The sequence below is a fragment of the Cardiocondyla obscurior genome, linkage group LG05, assembly GCF_019399895.1.
Source record: "Cardiocondyla obscurior isolate alpha-2009 linkage group LG05, Cobs3.1, whole genome shotgun sequence".
Lineage (NCBI taxonomy): Eukaryota > Metazoa > Arthropoda > Insecta > Hymenoptera > Formicidae > Cardiocondyla > Cardiocondyla obscurior.
In genome coordinates, this window is record NC_091868.1 from 8,671,257 (window position 1) to 8,689,788 (window position 18,532).

Genomic DNA, 18,532 nt, shown 5'->3' on the forward strand with positions numbered 1-18,532 from the left:
TTCAGTGTCTTTAGCGCTTTGTACACTTGTCTCTGTTTCACGACGTTGAAATATATGACATACACCCTAATTGATGGAAAAGAAAAAAGAAAAAAAAAAAACTAGAGCTCTCCCTTCGATAATTTCAGTCAAATTTCGCTGCATGATGGAATTGTGCGAACACAATGCACGTTTTACAATCTCAGACAGTACAAGTCAATTAAAGGGCTGCCTTATTTATTTCCTAAAAATATCTTTTATTTCGATTTGCTAAACTGCGTTCATAAGAAATATTAATACGTATTTAGAGGAATAAAAAGTAACTTTCAGAAAACGACTGCAAAAATTATATTAAATTAATGTTATGTTTTTTACTATTAAAAAAAAATTATACCTGTATTATATTTTTATTTCTCTCGCGTCTCGCACTTGTTCTTTCGCCATTAGCGAGACGAAAAAAAAAGGAAAAAAAAAGATTTTTTTTTTTTCCTTAGCGGTCGTTTACTCTTGAACCATATCGAAGATCAAATGGAGCGATAATATTCACAGGTGGACCACGTACAGTGGTTCCCCTTTCTATATTTATATCGTATATACAACACACGCAGCGAGCCCTTAAGATTTATTGCGCACTCGTAATTACGATGACGGACCCCTGGGTTTTGCTTAATAGAGTTCCGTGGGTATTTTAATCGAATCTATCGTAGTCACGGCAAGGATCTCAAAAGGGAAGGATTTTATATGCAGGTGGCGTGTGATCGCGAATTAGGTAGATCCTTATCTGCTGCGGTAACTCTTCGAGAATTAGCCAATCGTGCTGATAAAATAATAAAATTAATAAATATTTTTCACGCTGCTACGTTTTCTGAATATCTTTCGTTATTTTTACTTATCTCGAGCATTAAATGCTGGAATAAATAATTAATTTTTAGTATATACCTCGCAGTATTAATGTCGAAATTTCTATTAAAGATTTTGTTTCAGAAGTATAATTTAATAACGAATTCGGAATAAATTATGCAGAATAATGGCCTATTTCTAAAGAAATAAAATTTTTACGGATAATTTCGACCGTTTCGTAAAAATTCATAGCCGCGATAACAATAGGAGTCTTTCTCAATGAGAAGCTACTCTTACAAGAACTTCGCAGTTCTTTTCTAGTCCGCGCAGTTCATAATGTTACCGTTTTGTGGAGTAAAATGATATATATATATACATGCCTTGAGTAATCTCCCATTCAAATGCACGTACGGTGGAACGCTAGGTATACAATTTTCCGTGTACTATAATATGTACACTGTACAGTTACAAACCGGAAACATGCGGAAACAATGTCTTATCGCAGGTGCGGACTGGCTGTCATACTCCGTTTACTACGAATGACGAACCAGGGTCTAATTATGTAGACGAATGCCTTTCGCCGCTACACGTAATCGCTCATCCACGAGAAACTCTTCTGACGAACATTCCGAAGGTCTTTTTTTTTTTCAGAAAAAAAATATAATAAAATAGAGATATAATATAATAAAAATAAAATAAAAATATAATAAAATAAAATAAACGTAAATATATCGTAAATATATATTCGCATTTACTTTCATCATTTCAATAAATAATAAGAATGAAGATAAATGTAAAAATTAAATCAAATTAATCGAGTTAAATGTGAAGTTCCCAGGCCGCAAAAAACGTAACACTTTCCGATATTATTTCTGTACGAAGGTGTGCCGTGGTGGCACGTGGCGTCGCCTCGCAAAGGCTACCTCTACAAGAATACGTTGAGGAAATCCTCCTCATAGATGTCAGATAACCATCATCTTCATCGACATCGGGGTTCCACCTAGTACCGGGCACCGCTGGGTTGAGCGTGATACCAGATGGGACCCACACCGCGCGTTTCACCACCATATGGGCAGGTGCCGGGACCGTTTTTACGTGCGCGTAGGCCGACAGAAATGGTAGTGGTACTGTCGCGACAGACAGACAGACATTCGTATAGCCCTGTAGGTACACGAAGGGCACGCGAACGCACGCGAAAAAGCGCAGGACGGGAGAGAACGCGCGCACGCAGCATGGCAACAGCCTGTATGCAAATGAATGCATTTTTATACCCTAGCTAGTACAATGCGCCGCACCCCCCCTCGGCGAGCCGTTAAAAGTGAAAACCTGCTGGTGCCTGCTACTGCTGCTGCTGGTGGTGCTGCGACCGCTTTTGCACGCTGCCCCTGGTCGCGATTTCGACCGCGCGACTTTTCAGGAAGTTTCCCTCAGGGTCAAGATCAAGATGCACATAAGCACGCGAATTCGAGTACATTTAAATTGCGTTTTTTGCCAACGGGGCTGCCCCGCTTTCGAATTAGAATTAAAAATTATTTTTCTCGCTCGTTACTTTGCTTCTTCTCTGCGGATTTCGTAGAGCTTTTCTTTAAATAAATATTGATTGCAGTGATTAAAAAATAAGAGACCTCAATATTTCTCCAAGGAACGGTTTAGAATAAAACGAATGTCAAGGCTTACGAATATATTGACCATTTGCGATCTCGGATAACCAAGTTAAGCGAATATCGTTCTCAAAAGAGGCACCTCGACTCCGGTTTGGCGACCGTGATGAACCAGCGCTCATGCGAGTTAATCGAATCAGCAATTTCGCGAGTCAGCGGCTGCATGTGCAGCAGCAACGGCTACAGAACCGAAACGAAACAATTCATCTTGTACGCTCGACCACGTTCTATTTTTTTAATTTAATTTAATTTAATTTTTTTTTTTTTCTCAGTCGTCGTACTCGCGCTCGATTCTTCTCGCCAACGAACGAAATTACGCACCGGGAAGCGAGAAAGGGCGCATCAGTTTTAGGGGCCGTTTAAAGGATCGTTAAGCACGGTGCCTAGGCAAGTGCCAACTCGTGAAACCGTCCTTCAGGTGTACGGCGGCTTTCACCTGTTTCGCTATTTCCCGTATGTCGCGACAGGTGCACGTCACTATCTCCCTTTTTCTTTCTTTCGATTTTCGTCGCGAGGTTTCCTGTCGCGTTTCGTGTACGCGTTTCTCCCTACGTAATTAGGCGATCACTACGCCTTTTCGGCCGGAAGGCCGATAGGCGGGTCCGACGAGATGCCGACCTTATCGAGGCCTGGCGTAACCCAACGTCTTTCCCATTCACGTGTATTTCAGCGCGTTCTTACGTGTACGTCCCGGATTAACGACGGCCGGGTCCGGCCCTCGCACTTCCTTCGCACGAAGGAAATAACTAGATTAGATGTGTCTTTAATGAAAGACTATTGTCGAGGAACACGCGAGGGGAAAGTGATGTGTTGAGGTGAAAATAATCGCTTCGTGGCTTCGCGGTTTCCGGAGCACTTGACATTATTGATATTAAAAGGGTGATAATTCACACGTGAATGGAAAGACGGTGAATTTATTACTTCAAAAGAGCGCGGCGCTCTTTCATTAGAAAGGATTTAACGAATTTATTTTAAGTACAAAGAATTTTATGAGACCGAGTGTGTTACTTATGCGTGAAATTGATTTTAATGTAATTTTAATTCGTTATTATTCTTTTTTCGTTTAGCATGTGAAGATGCTGAAGTGGACGGTTTCGAGATCGCTGTCAACAACCAGTTCGACACCCCACGGTCCGCCTTCCTTAAACAAGCCACCCCGCCGGCCTTTCCGAGACTTGTCTAACACACCGCCGACTTCTGCTAGCTGCCGAACAAGGCAAGTATCTACTCAGAATGTGTCGAACACGACCAGAACAACGCCAGCTCGAAGAAGAAGATGCAGGAGCAGTGGAACTGACTTGAGGACGTATTTTCAGGTAACCGTAAGTTCATCTTTCTTGTTACATAATAATCCAATATAAATAATAAATTACGTAATAATATATGTATAACTTTTGAGAAAAAAAAAAAAAAATTAAAGAGTTAAATTATTAATTTTTCTTTAACTAATACAACAGCTGTTTCTTTTTTCCTTCGGTTAAAAAATATTTTTCAATAAATATCGATCGACGAAACGTTCCACAGGCGACGAAGCCACATTCGAGATCAAATAAACGTCAGTCCGTATCGCAGGAAGCGGAGAAGTCTCCGGTCTCTGAGAGCTTCTATCAAAGTACGCCGAGAGTGGACGCCGATATCGGGCCGCTGACGTATTATCCGCCAGGCAGCAAGTGCTCCACGGCTCTGACTCTGCCAACGGATCCCACGCTCTTCATGAACAACCGCGCCGCCAAAAGTTTCCAGAGCGACAGCGAGCTGCCGCAGAATATGGTCAACGAAGCGCGGGCGAATCTGCAGTCGCACGTGTCCGACTTTTTCCAGCAAATCTCGATGGCCACCAGCCCGGAGGACGTGATGGAGGCAGGCACGATGCCCCTGACCATCCCGAAGGGCAAAGTCTACGCCCAGAACGTCGAGCAGAAGACGCGGATGGTGAGAACGCCGTATTTACCGAAATTAGCGAGGATCACGAAGATTCACGCGCGATGTCGGACGCCGTATCACACGAAGCTCGCTCAGGCGATTAGTCCCTTTAAATCAAAGGCAGGGCAAGGGCAGACGCCGCTCGTCGGAAAACTGTCGAGTCTCGCCCTCGATCAAGATTTACCAAAGTACGAAAATATGGATAACACGGTCACGGAAGTGCTTCACAGGTAAAATAATAATTATACGAATAATTAAATTATTATACATATAAAAAAATACGAATATTATATGACGTGAATTGAGAGAAATGTTCGTTCTCGATCGCTATTTTCTTGCTTGATTTAATTTTTACTGGAGCAAATTAATTTGATTACGCGGCTATAATTATAAGATTCTTCGAATTAATTATTCCAACTCATTTCCAACGCGTAGGGAGCAAGAGGTCAATTTTGGGAGCAAAACCGTAGCGGAAATTCTCCTGGGAGATGCCGAGGAAAGAAATAAGATTCTGGAGGCGTCGTGTGATAAACGACCGGATTCCAAGGCGACAGATCACACGTATGAAACCATCGCGGAGATAGTGGAGGAAGAATCGCCGGCGCGTAACGACAGCTCCATTTCGTCGGTCAGTCAACTCCTGGAGGATCCTTCGCCGGTGTCCTGGGCTTTTACGTCGCCTTTAAACGATCTCGATGGTGAATTTACGCTGAAGAGGCAGCGAGGCATTCGCCGGAAGCGGCCGCGAAAAGAGGCTGACAAAGTGGTGGACGGCAAGCGGGCAAAGAGAACGTGTAGTCCTTCGACGAAGGAGAATCAAGTTACGTTGGTCGAGGCCGTTAATCCAAATGTGAAGAAGCTCGTATTAGAAACGGACCTCGACTCGACTTTGGACGAGAAGCACGTGCCGGCCACGAAAATGTCGTTCTGCGATGCCGAGGAGCGCAAGGAGGAAGACATCAGTAGGAAGACCAGTTCCTGGGACCTCGACAGCCCGAAGTCGTCTTTAATGGACGATCTGCATAGCTCAAAGTCATTTGTCACTTCTGTTTCGACGACTCCGGAAGTGCCCTTGGTCGCGACCGTCCGAAGGTGTCTCAAGTTCAGTCCCGAAGGCGAGCTGCCGATGAGATCCAACTCTCGCGGTTCCATCGAAATCGAGTGCTCCGTCGTAGCGGAACACATACACGTTCGAGGTAGGCTCAATGTTCATTAAATAATCGCGAGAATTATTTTAAGAATATTATCGCGACGCAGTCTCGGCAGCTATTAAACGTCAGTACGCGTATCATGAAAAATTTCGTGTCGTTCCTCTGCGTTGGAAAAGGACGTAGTCGGTTATGTCTAGCCGTGGGGTGGCTCGCTACCCTTGCACACTCCTGAAATTTCGCCACGAGACATGCGCCAGCTGCGTCTCGCGAGGGAGGTTTTCGAGGGCGCTCAGAACCCCGCACTCGGCATAATACTGTGCCAGTAACCCACAGACCCTCTCGGCGACTCAATTCCGGTTAGTACGCCCGTCGGCATCGATCATCATTACGTTGTCTTTGCGTAAACAGTCACGATCTCACCACGTCTCCGCGGCGACGGGGTTCGTTTCTCCATCGATTCGCCTCGCCGACCGTACATTTCGCGTTCAGGCTGGCGAGGCACGTCGCATTCGGTCGATGCCGCTTGCTGACGCGTCTCGCTCGCGGTCGTGCAATCGGTTAATCGCCTTTGATTGATCCCACGAGATTCCCCGCTTCTTTTTCGTGGCATCACGGCCAGCTCGCCCGTCATTTAAATGCCCCTTCAATTTTCGTGCACCACGGTGAGTTTACGGAAGAGAGTGAATCGACGAGTACAACGTTGGCGCAACTCACGAAAGTGTATTCTTCGTAAAAAAAAAAAAAAAAAAAAAAAAATAGTAATAATAATAAAAACATTTTTCTAAACCTTCCAGACAAACGGATGTGTTCACCGAAAAGAACGTATCTGTTAAAAAAAAAAAAAAAAAAACAGCATCATTAGCGATAATGAGCAATGTGCGCGCGTACGTGGAGGTTTTTCTCGCTCAGTTAATCTCCTTCGTCGGCTTGTTACATACGAGATATTTGCTCGGAGTAATACGTATCTTATAGTGCGTGGTAAATGTCGAAAAGTGGATCGCGAAATGCGAGTCCTCGGCACGGACGGAGCTAGTAGCGAATGCCGCATCGGTCGGACGCCGTGGGGTGCAAGTAGTGAGTGTCGCGGTATGGTCGGCCGTAGGAGCGAACCCGGAGTCGGAGCGTCGATTCTCCGGGATTTCTCTCCTGTCCGCAGTGCCGTCGCACAATGCAACGTTTCCAACAAATTATAAACGACCAAACATGCGTTTATCTCGCTACAATTTTTAATTCCGTACTATTAATTCCCTTCGTTTGTTACCTCAAAGTAGTTTAGGTCGTGTAAGCATGAAGTTAATGCGTAATTCGTATAGACTGCTAAAACTATTGTATAATCGTTAAGCGATTGCAGAGCGGAGTAATTACGAGAAAAAAATTTAAGTGATTCTAGATTAAATATCGCGAAATTTACGACGATAAATACAGGAAACTAGCGAGGCATGCTTTATATATTACGTAGTTTATTGCTGCATGTTCGAGTGCACACATTGCGAACTTTATCCTTGACATCTATTTCTGGTACTTTTAAAAGTCCTCGTTTAGAAGGAAGACAATATTAGCAAATATTAGCCGTAGTCGTTACACGGCTGCTTGCACAGGTGTAATTATAATTCATTGTCGGTTGTTACGAGAGATGCATTGAATTACCGGCAACGAAAATGAAATTCGAAGAGCCACGACTAGTCCGGAGGTTCACAATTTTCTCACTTATTACGCTTTCGCCTTCGCGGTTCTATTATTGACGATAGAATCTAGATAGATAGATAGATTGATAAATAGATAGATAGAAGTTAATGTGAAGGCGAAATGAAAACGAAGTAGGGCATAGGTCGTAACGGCCGAGCCTTCCTATCTCTCTGCCGTTGTCGGGTAGTCCGTCTTCGTGCCGCGCAAAAAAAAGAAAAAAAAAAAATGCATTCTTATTTTCAGTGATAAGGTGCAAGGATCTGAGACGGACGTACGAAGGGCCGGTGCACGCGTACGTGAAAGCGAGCTTAAAGAACATCAGCGGCGAGGGAGTCGTCAAGAGGACCGCAGTACACCGCGCCACGCCGAACCCGGTGTTCCGCGAGACTCTTATACTCCCGTGTCCGGCGTACAATAGTCATTGTATCGGTCACAGGCCCACGTCTTTGGACATCGCCGTCTGGCATCGGGATCGTCGTGCGAGGTGAGCAAACGACAGGGTGGAAAGGAGCGGAATGGAAGAGACAAAGGCTTAAGAAACTGACGGCGACAGTGTCCGTAAATCTCACGGTCGCGTTAAAATTTCATACGAATCTGACGTCTCCGCTCTCGGGGAATTTATTTATTAACGGAGGCTGGAGCTCCGCCTTGTTACGGGAAAGATTAATTGTGATTTTCTCAGGAAATCCGTGCGCGACGGACAGGCAGACGTGGCACGTTTCGCGCAGTTATTTAACGAGCTATTAAAGATGTTGAAATAAAAGATTGAAAAATTTTTATACGTTTTAACGATGCAGGTCAAAAGATTGAATTGCAGAGAATTAAATTAAATTAAATTAATTTCTTGTCTTTTTTTTTAATATCTGCTAGATTAGATCTATTTTCGTTAAATTATTTCAAATTATTTTAAGTGCTTCTAAGACATTTTTAATTCTACAAAAGTTTACGTGCTAATCTCTTTAATTGTGTAAAGTCAAATATACTTATACTTAATAATTGCGCGTAACGTGATTTTTTTTTTCTAAAGAGAAAGGAAGAATAATAAAGCAAACTTGGCACTAATTCTGGGACGTGTTTGTAGTTCGAAAACAGGTTGGCGCGATAAGGGCTGCTTTACTTGTTCCGTAATAGTTAAAGTAGGAGGGAAATAAACCTCGGCTGGCGAATCAGTTTAATTTGTCCTGATAAAGCCTCGTAAACGATATGTCGTTAACTCACGAGGCTCACCGAGCACGTGATGTCTCGTACCGTGTACGAGATAACCATCTTTCTACGTGCACCAACACCAAGATGCACCGAGAGTAATATGCAGTTATTTTTTTATCTTAATAATTTAATAATATTTCTTATAAATAAATGTGGCTGGTCCCACCGTTCCATCGATATAACGATCAAGTAAATTATATTTATCATTAAAAATATATAATTATATTAAATTGATTTTTGGTCCAACTACTTGTGCTAATTATTATTATTATTAATATTATTAATATTCATATCTAACCGTACATCGGTGTCTCAATTTAGTGATTGCAGTAAAAGTTATATTTTTCTTTAGGGTAACGCGGCGTGGGAAAATCTCGCGGAATTCGTAAAGCAGTCACGAACTGCACGGCAACCACAAGTAGTCCATTGAATTTATGTTAGTGGAGCAACGAATTTATCCGCCTCGTATCTTTTTCTGTGTTACTCGTACGTCTATGAATCCGCTCGTTTGCTTATATCCCATTGACCGATCGTTCATCCACGTTACGTTTATTTTCGCGCATACATATCGAACGTGCTTTGCAAAGATAACGCGTTACTTCTCGTTCGATGTTCGATCGGCAGTCGATCTCTTTCCCTTCGCCGTCTCGGCCTTGGCTTGTTTGCTCTTCGAATTGTCCTATCGAGCCAGTCAACCTCGTTTTAAGCTGAGAATTTCTTACATTGGAAAAATGCCGTCCCGAAGAAGCACCGTGCTTACCAAGACAATTATTTTAGCATCAATACCGGACTTGCGGAAAAACATTTATTCGATACCGATTGCTCCGGAGTAAAGCTCCCTCGTGTATTCTGCGACTGGAAATAGTTTTACACGTGGAGATTTTTCTCGGTAGAGCTCACGCCACATAAATATCGAACTCCGCAGCTTTACTGAGTCGTCTCAAAAAATCGTATGTCTTGCTTAACATATTTTTTAATACCTCTCAAATATTACATGGATGTAAATTGTACCTAAGCAAGATCCTGCGGAACCGCCTGAGTTTTCGCGATAATTAAGTTCCGAAAGATTTTCAGTAAGAAACGCGGAAAGTGACGCAAATTCCAGCCGCGTGTCTTTTCGGTCGACGGTCCGTCTGAATGATCAAACTATTGTAATTTTTGAAGGGGGGTGACGGAGGCACCGAAGGGTTTCCCCTTTTGCGGTAGGAGGGGAATCGATTCCCTCGGATCATGCGCATCACGTTCACCACGTGCATTTCTCACCCCCTTTTACCCTCTTGCTTTTCCGTTCGCGTACAGTACGCGAGACATTACGGTCACGCTGTATACTTATACTATATACTTATACCTGTATATACACCTGTATTCGCTCCTCTCTGATAGACCAACTTGTGCACAGAACCCGCGCGCCTGTGTGTGTGTGTGGGTGTAGATGCATATACGTCTACGTATTTTGCGGCCTTATTTCGGTCGACGGCAATTTATGCGTGTTTCCCTTTCCCTGTTTCAGACGTAGCGAGTTGCTGGGCTGCATGACTCTTCCTCTGCCTCTATCCCAAGATAAGGTAAATATCACAAAATCTCTCGTGTATATTCAATCGCGAGACACCCGCCCGCTCTTGATTCACTCCGAGTGTATATGTCGTGTACCTATATCAGGAGAGGGTGTCCGGATGTCTAGTAAAGCCCGTTGCTATATTAATTCTCCAAGTGTTTCCAAAAAGTTCCCTCGCTGTAAATTATGCAAAAGCTCACGTTTCTTTGGAGGGAAAAGGTAAGTGCATTCAAATATCAAGTATTCACCCGGAGGACTGTAGATTTAGATGCTCGCTGCTGATTTATTATACTTCTAGCAACTCAGCCGAATGCTGCTGAAGTTTCCTATCGCGAATTAATCTTTGAATATTTTTTAGCGCGTCAAGCATTTGATGTGTATATTTTATATAATTTATTGAAATAAAGATATCGTCATAAAAAATATCTTAATTCATGTTTTTGACAAATTTTTTATATCATCAGATAAACACGTGTTTTTTTTTTTTTTTTTTTTTTTCTTTCTTTCTTTGTAAACGAGCACAGAAATGTAAGAGATACTTGTCAAATAAAACTTATCAAGAAATTTGAAAAATTAATTCTAACAATAAATTAATTTTAATTTATTATTCTACTAATTTTTTTTTTTCTTTTTTTGAGCAAAGTTTGTATTATTAAATTTTTTTTAATAAAATATACACTGTAACACGTTTTACAGGCGCTGCATTTTATGATCAAAAAATGAGACAAAGATAAATGAACGATTTGCAGGAAGCGACATGGCATCCTCTCGAAGCCGGATCCGTCCGAAATACAAGCACCCCTTTTGCGGGTGTACCTCAAGACTGCGTCGTGTCGCCGCCGTTATCGAAGGATGGAGAATCAGATAACAACAACTCAGGAACTGGCGATTTAATGTATCTGAGGCATCTGGAGCTAGAACCAGTCGATCCTCTAACAGGCCTACCCTTACACCCAGGCTTCACCGCGAGAGGCGGCAGAACGCCTTGTACTATCACGAGAAGGCTAATAAGACAAGCCTCGGGCAATCAGGTGTGTTCTTACACCAGTTCTACATCAATTAAAACACGAGTAATTACATGTTTTGTTTTCTTTTTTTTTTTCCTCTTTTTCTTTCTCTCTATACGCGAGATTATACGTGGTATTTAATTAGAAAAGCAAGTGTTAATAATTTTGCGTTTGTTTGCCAGGTTCCATGGGGGTTTTCGCTGTCATGGGGTAGGCCACCGCGAGTGGAACGCGTCGACCCGTCAAGCCCGGCGGATCGCTCTGGCTTACGACCAGGTGATCACGTAGTCTTCGTGGAAACGACGAACGTCGTGACGAAGCCGCGAGACGAAATTCTGGGCCTGATTCAAGCCGCGACGAGCCAGCTGGTGTTGGAGGTGTATCGTAAAGGAGGTGCCCAGTCGTCCGGTGCCCACCACAGGCCTAGTTCGGTTAACGCTACCCTTCCGCAAGCCGCCGCCGCCGCCGTCGCCGCCGCCGCCGCCGCCACCAACGTTCAACACGTCACGTTCAACGCCGAGGTCGGTACCGGCGTCCTCGTGTGAACATTATTCGCCGCGTATGGGGTACTAATAGTTAATTATTTATTTATCGATATCTTGATTATGAAGAAACGTCGCGCTCAACAATGATAACGATGTAAAATTAATGTAACGCTATCTATATATATTTTTTTTTTTCTATTAATTTTTCCTTTGAAATGTCACGTTCTCGAATATTTTACATACATCTCTGTTCTTTCCAATAAAATATTTGCAGTTTCAAAATTGTATCTTTGAGAAAAATACTCGCTGTCGCAGTTATCGCAAGCGGTACCGTCTGAGAATTCAAGATATCAATAAATATAGTTAACATATAGAGAATATTATTAAATATAATGGTGTCACTAAAAATTTATGTTCGCCACTGAAGCATAATTACGTCAATCGTGAATTAATCAAAGATTGAAAGTGTGTTAAGGAAGCTCCCATTTTTAATAAATTATTAATCGATCGGAAAGAGAAATACGTCGAGCGTTTAATTGCAACGTGAAAAGACAATTTCATAGGAGAGATGTTTCTTTTTTTTTTTTTTCTTTTTAAATTACTTTCAAGATTGTAGAAGAAAAAAAGTATATTGCTATCAATATGCTGAATTGCGTCGTCTCTAAGTGTTAACGCTAATTTACAAAACTATAAACTTGCAAACGTGTCTGATAATGCACCTTTTCTTTGACACGCGTATCGTTGCAGAAATTATTACGTCAGAGAAGTAAGTGACAATTGATACAACGCGAACGATACGACACTCTGCAAGATTTAATTTTGCAAACTCGCTCTTATCTTTGTTATTAATTAATACTCTAGAGATTGCGGTGTCCGGCAAATGTAGTCGACCGCTTTACAAACCTTTGACTCTACTATTATCTTTCCAAGACCATTTGTAAACCAAAAACGAGCCGAGATCTAACGCTAAATCGTAGTCATATTTAGGTCGAAATTTTTTCTATTATTATTTTATTTTAATTTTTTTTTCTTTTTTCAAGAAATTATCATTATAGCGGGATTATGCGAATTTGTTAGAAGCGTCATCGGCGTGCGTTAAGAGCTTATTTTTTTTTTTTTTTTCCGTTCTCGTCACAAGAAGAGTGCGAAGAGCGTTGCACACCTCTGTGTACATTGTTTTTTTTATTTTCTTCTTTTCACTTTCTTTATACTTTACTTGCAGCGGAGCGTGTAGTGTATAGCGCGCGCATTTCTCATGTGAGAGATGCCGTTTAAGTTATGATGCGGTTATGTTTTGTACCTTGATCAGGTTGCTCTTTTTTGTTGCCAACAAGTTTTGTTTCTAACCATGCATTTTGTTGATTTATTACATCCCAGCCACCCCCGTCCCACTGTTATCAGTCATCGCATGTTCTTATAAATTAAATCACTTCAAGTATTTTGATTTTTCATCATCATGTCAGATATTTTTCAAAATTATTTCGTACTAAAATTAATACCGCCACCGAAAATTATTTTTATCTTTATATAATTATCGAACGTCTCACGTATTAATAAGTGCTTTCTCTCTTTCTCTCTTTTATACGTTAGTTACGAGTCTTAGAGCGATAAAATAATTACGTTTCCTTGCGTAATCTCGAGATAAGCGCCTATTTCAATTATCTGCGAAGAATCGTCCAAAATCTTTTCGCGACTCATTTAAACAGGTCTTTCCGAGCCTGGCGGCTGACGCGCCACCCGAGGAGGAATTAACCGTGCGTGAGACCAGGTACTGGGGCATCTTGAAGAGCGGCCACACACGCTTTATGGTCCCGCTGTGCGAGCGACGCGATGTCTTGTCGGCGGCAGACTATCTGATTCTCTTCCAGAACTTGGACGAGCTGCTTAAACTGTCCGAAGAGATCAGGGACGAGGGTGGCGGTGTCGATAGCTATCTCTGTAGAGTTCCTAAAATCACAGCTGCCTACCGAAGATACCTCAGTGGCCTACAACGTGCCTGCTGCCTGCTGGTCGCTCTCAGACGGAACGCAGCCTTCGCCAAGCTAGTCTGCGAGCCCGCTGTCCCGAACAAACGGCGTCCCGATCTCACCGGAGTGCTACTTCTACCTTTAGAACACTACAGGTTGGCCCTTCATTCAGAATTAAGCCTAGACTATTTTGATCTATGCCGCTAAAATGGCCTTATCGATAAAACGTTACACTGTGATACTGCCTGCATGAAAAATCAACCTTGCGACGCTACTTTAAATTAAAATAAAAATTTATAATTGCAAAAATTTTTTACTTTAAATACTAAGTAATTTTACTTTGCAGTAAAAATTTTTTTTAATAAAAAAATAAAAATAAAAAAAGGAAATAGAAAGTGTAAACCGTTTTTGTAGAAAATTCATGCTTGCAGAGAGATGACGAGACTGTTGGGTCAGGCGTCACCACGAAATTGTCAGCAAGCGAGAGACTTGGCTCACGGGTACAGAGAAGCTACAGCTAACGCAGGTGTCATGGAACCGCCACGAGATACCGGAAGACCTTTGCTAAGCTTACAAGAAGTCGAATCTCGGCTAGTGTTCGCCAGATGCAAGCCGTTTACCTTAGCCATGCCGGGAAGACGATGGTGACTTTTACAATGTGCTTTTTAACTTTTTGAACATTATATGATCGATGCAGAATATAATTCTATTTATTTAAAATTTAATTTCTTTGCAAATTATTTATATTTTACTTATATCTCGTTAAAAAAAATGAAAAAAAAAAAAACATATCCGAATGGAAATTTATCTAGCTAATCTGATTTTGCAGCTAGTGGTTAGATCGCGCAGATTAAATTATATTTCTGGCTCGGTGCTGGAAAATTTTGCTAGACAGCAACGAGATGAATTACGAATTGACTAGCTAATTATTAGGTAACGGTGGGAATCAATTTTCACTCGGGTGGTTGTGCAAATACGAAAGATAAAATTCTACGAAATTAAACCGAGACTTAACTTGATAAATTTTGCGGCCTGTTAAAAAAAATTAATTTTAGTTACATGTTTTAGGCTGTTCGGTGGAGCCCTAGCCAAGGTTGAAGGCCGTGCACGTTTGCAGCCGTCCTGGGCGCTCTTGTTAACTGATCTACTGGTGTTCGCGCGGGTGTCGCGAGACCGAGTGCTTTTCGTGACCGAAGAACCCTTGCGGCTGTCTAGCATCGCCGAGGCATGCTTCACCGTGCGAAAGAGACCGACGGAGTTTCGCCTGCAGGTCGCCATACACCCGAACGGCGGCGTGGACAACGGGCACAACGAGACGATAAACAGCGGCGGTTGTAGCCCGCACAGTCGACCCCGAAGACGCGTTCTCATTCTACGTGCGCCCACCCCGGAGCTCAAGGCCGTCTGGCACAATCTTCTTCAACGGCAAATGTGAGTGGCGGACTCGTCGGCGCTAAAGCACCTCGCATCGCGGAATATTTTCCCGGGAATCGAGGTGTAAAACAGAGAACCGCGCGGCTGGACCATTCATGAGCATCCGTTTTCGTTGCGTTTTAGCATCTACGTGAATACAGGCTGTGGATTGGGTTCATCGGATCAGGATAGCCCCGAAGAGAGTCCGGTTACCGGTAACAACTTGGAAAGCTCGCAGGTCAGTAATAAATGAGCTGCGATGTAATTCAAAGCTGTTTTTATACGCTCACTTAATAATTAAATTATATCTATTTTATATATTAATCACATGTAAAAATTAAAATAGAAGCTGAAATCATATTGAATCTAAGCGTTCACTCTTTTATAAAAATTTAAAATTGCGTGTAACAAACAGGGCGCACAAGAACCTCGGCAATCTAACGAAGAGGAGAAAGAATCGCAATCCGGCGAGAGTCTGGAAACGATCTTAAAAAATTCTCGAGAGAACAACCATCTGGCGCAATGGGTGCGTAATTCACATCAGATTCCTCCTCCGGACCACGAGAGTTCTTTCGAGGAATGGACAGCCGAAGAAATGGCAGCGAGAACTCCTCGAGAGAGCAGTAGCCGGTCGACTAGCCAAGACACTGGAACGGAGGAAGTGCCAACGGGAAATTCCGACGTGGAGCAACAAAGCACTACGTCGAGTGCGAGTCTAAGTACCGTGAAATCAAACACGCGGAAAAACGGCAGTCATGCGTCCACGAAGGAAAACTTGACGAGCTCGATTAGCATTTGTCGCAGATGTCACAGGTACTAATGTGAACGCGCAGCCAAACTTGAATACCACACGTTATTAAGACAAGACCGAAAATAATTATTGACTGATAAAAATATTATTTCGTTCAGCGATCGCGATAATAATTTTCCTATTATAGATCGGGCTGCCCTACGCCGCCGATGCAAAGAGACCCGTTTTCCCCGTTACCGCCGAAAATCTCGGTCGTTCCACCGACGCCTGATTTCTGTACGAGACACAGACTACGAAATGGATTACACGATAGCCCAGGACGTAACAGTCCTAGTTATACGCCTGCGGATGGTAACACCGAAGACGGCAGCGAAGACGACCTCGATTGTGACGGAGAACCTCCTTACAGGTAGTAACGATAATTTAATATTACCAAATTAATTCATATATATTATAAATATTAAAAAAAAAAAAAAAAAATTAATGTTGATAATATCTAATAACGAAAAAAAAAAAAAAACACGACGTTTCCGCGCAGAGCTTTGAGACGTTTCGGTACAATGAGCAGTCTGGATCAAGACGACGAATTAGACGAGCAAGGGGATGACGACAATCGAGATTTGGAATCACCGCCATCCGGCTTGAGAGCGTGGACTGCTCGAGCGAGCAGCTACGTCGTCAGCAAAATGGCTTTGCTGGAACAGCTCAGCGAAGGTGTCGGCGGTTACCTTCTTCAACCGCCGGTACCTCCCGAGCGAACCGAATTTTCGTTGGATCCGAACGATGAGGAAGGTACTACATCCGGAGCAACTTCCGGCGACGATATATGGGGCACACCTACTTCCGGCGGACCGGACGATGAAAGTTTTACCGCTAATTCGGTAATCACGTTTGTAACTATACTACACGACACTAATATCTAAAAGCGATTGCTTAGATTGCTTAGAAGCACGGTAAATCAAGCCCCAGTATTGATAACCGAGACTTAATCGCATATCAAGTGATTGTACGATTGATAATCTCGTAATTCGTCATTCGTACGTTTTTTGTATTTAAAATATCGTCAGCTTTAGTATTTAAAATAAATAATTTTATGCGACAGGATTTAAAAACCTTTTTCATATAAATATTATATAAATAAAATAGATAATAAATATATTAATAAATAAATTATAAATAAAATAATAATACACGTTTTGAATGTAACGAATAAAGATCACTTGATACGCGCGTCACTATTATATAATATAATATAATATATATTATATATATATATATTATATAATATATATAAGCTTGCTTAAAAATAATATCTATTTCAAACCGAGTTTATTGTACAAAGTATGATAATTCGACGACATCTGCGAGACTGGTTTCAAGTATCGCAGGTCGCAATTAATTATTGCCGAGATTCGTTGAAAGTAGATGAAATCACGGAGAATCAGATGGCCGCACCTAGCACCGAAAGCACTGAATACGGAATACGCCGCGAGTCACGAACATCGGTACCTAAATCAGGGGCTTTCTGATCCTTGATATATGTATATACGTGACGTATATTACATATCTGACGTATATGACGGGCGGGAATGCAGCGATAAAAAGAGAATAGAATAAGCTTCGCACGCTTGCCTGCATGACGACGCTTGCCTTCTGTTTTTCTTTTTGCAAAGAATCACTAGCCCGAGCTGTGTACCTGACTTGCCTAGCCGGCGTCGAACGGGTGCGGCGGCAGCGGCGGTGCAATGGGTATCGGCGAGGATAACTACGGGCTGAATCTATCAGTGGACGACGACGTCGATCAAGAGTCAGAAAACGAGGATTGCTCGTTGCCGGAGCTGAGCATGGACCAGTTACTGGGTAGCAGCGGAAGTCTGGGCTCGCTTCGCTGCTTCCTGGGCAGGAGGCGGCTGGAACCACTGCCGGAGGAAGAAGATTCGCCCGGCAGCGGCAAGCATCAAGTCGGATGGTGGTGACAGCGGTTTCAAACGACGTCCAAGTCGACCGTCGGTGCAAACGCGGAAGAGCGCGACCGTGTCTTTGCGAAGCTGAGCCAGGAGGACGAAGAGTTCCGCCGGAAGATCGTCGATTTGCACCGCAAGTTGTCGGACGTGGACGCGGATGTGGCCGCCGCGGCATCGTCGCCGGAAACAGCCGGCTCACCTAGCTCTCGATGGTCGAAAGACGAGGCCGAACGTCTGAGGGAGTTGGAAGCTGTCGCGAGAAGAGCAGAAGAGACTAATTCTCGCAACGTCGAAGAGATGAACGCCGAAAGGAGGCGAGAAGCCATGCGGAGAGAAGACGCTATAGAGGGAAGCGATAGAAGAAGATATAGAAGACAGCCCGATCAGCTCAGAAGATCGAGGAGGTTCGAAGAAGAATTCGACGATCAGAACGGGAGAGCAAGTCCGTCCAGCACCGGCGAAACCAATTTTCTGAATAGACTGAGATTAAAAAGACGCAGCTTGAAGCTGTTGAGCTTTTTGAGCGGAAAGGCAGCGGACAGATCGCAGGAGGAGAGAGCAGCGCGACTCCTCAGGCTGTACATGCCAGAGAAGGCTGGCGCCAGATCGACGCAAAACACTATCTCGATTCATCACACGTCGAGAGACAGGCGCTTCTGGAAACTGCGTAATCGGAGACGAACTAGTTCCGCCTAAACTTGACTGATGTTTTACTCCTGGGTTTCTGTGGCTTGGTGTGCGGCTCACACTCGTCATTTTCGAATGTTTCAAAGTGATGTCATTTTACAGAGTGTTCCAAACAGCATATACAATTATATATGACATGTTGTTTGAAGCATCCTGTATAGTTTCTATACGGAAATACGTAGCCGTCGAGCTATCATATTTTCCAATAAAATCGTCACGCGATCATTGTTCATTATTACCTAAATTTTAAATAACAT

At 42.9% G+C, this 18,532-nt stretch overlaps 1 protein-coding gene across 1 annotated transcript; it reads left to right on the top strand.

The window, feature by feature from the left end:
* Positions 1-3,303: 3,303 nt before the first annotated feature.
* Positions 3,304-17,601, top strand: Psgef (Protostome-specific GEF). The gene is made up of 15 exons (XM_070656676.1): positions 3,304-3,796; positions 4,005-4,633; positions 4,839-5,599; positions 7,484-7,724; positions 9,957-10,011; positions 10,751-11,032; positions 11,191-11,529; positions 13,200-13,615; positions 13,892-14,104; positions 14,529-14,891; positions 15,018-15,111; positions 15,289-15,686; positions 15,812-16,033; positions 16,163-16,505; positions 17,334-17,601. The coding sequence occupies exons 1-15, from the start codon at positions 3,557-3,559 to the stop codon at positions 17,598-17,600; spliced, it is 4,863 nt and encodes a 1,620-aa protein (XP_070512777.1). The 5' UTR covers positions 3,304-3,556; the 3' UTR covers position 17,601.
* Positions 17,602-18,532: the final 931 nt, after the last annotated feature.

Bases quoted from the DNA above. Each gene is read 5' to 3' on its own strand.
- Psgef (XM_070656676.1), top strand. From the start codon at position 3,557: ATGCTGAAGTGGACGGTTTCGAGATCGCTGTCAACAACCAGTTCGACA. The intron at 11,530-13,199 runs GTCGGTACCGGC...TCATTTAAACAG, and splicing joins ACGTCACGTTCAACGCCGAG to GTCTTTCCGAGCCTGGCGGC. The intron at 16,506-17,333 runs GTAATCACGTTT...TGACTTGCCTAG, and splicing joins AAAGTTTTACCGCTAATTCG to CCGGCGTCGAACGGGTGCGG.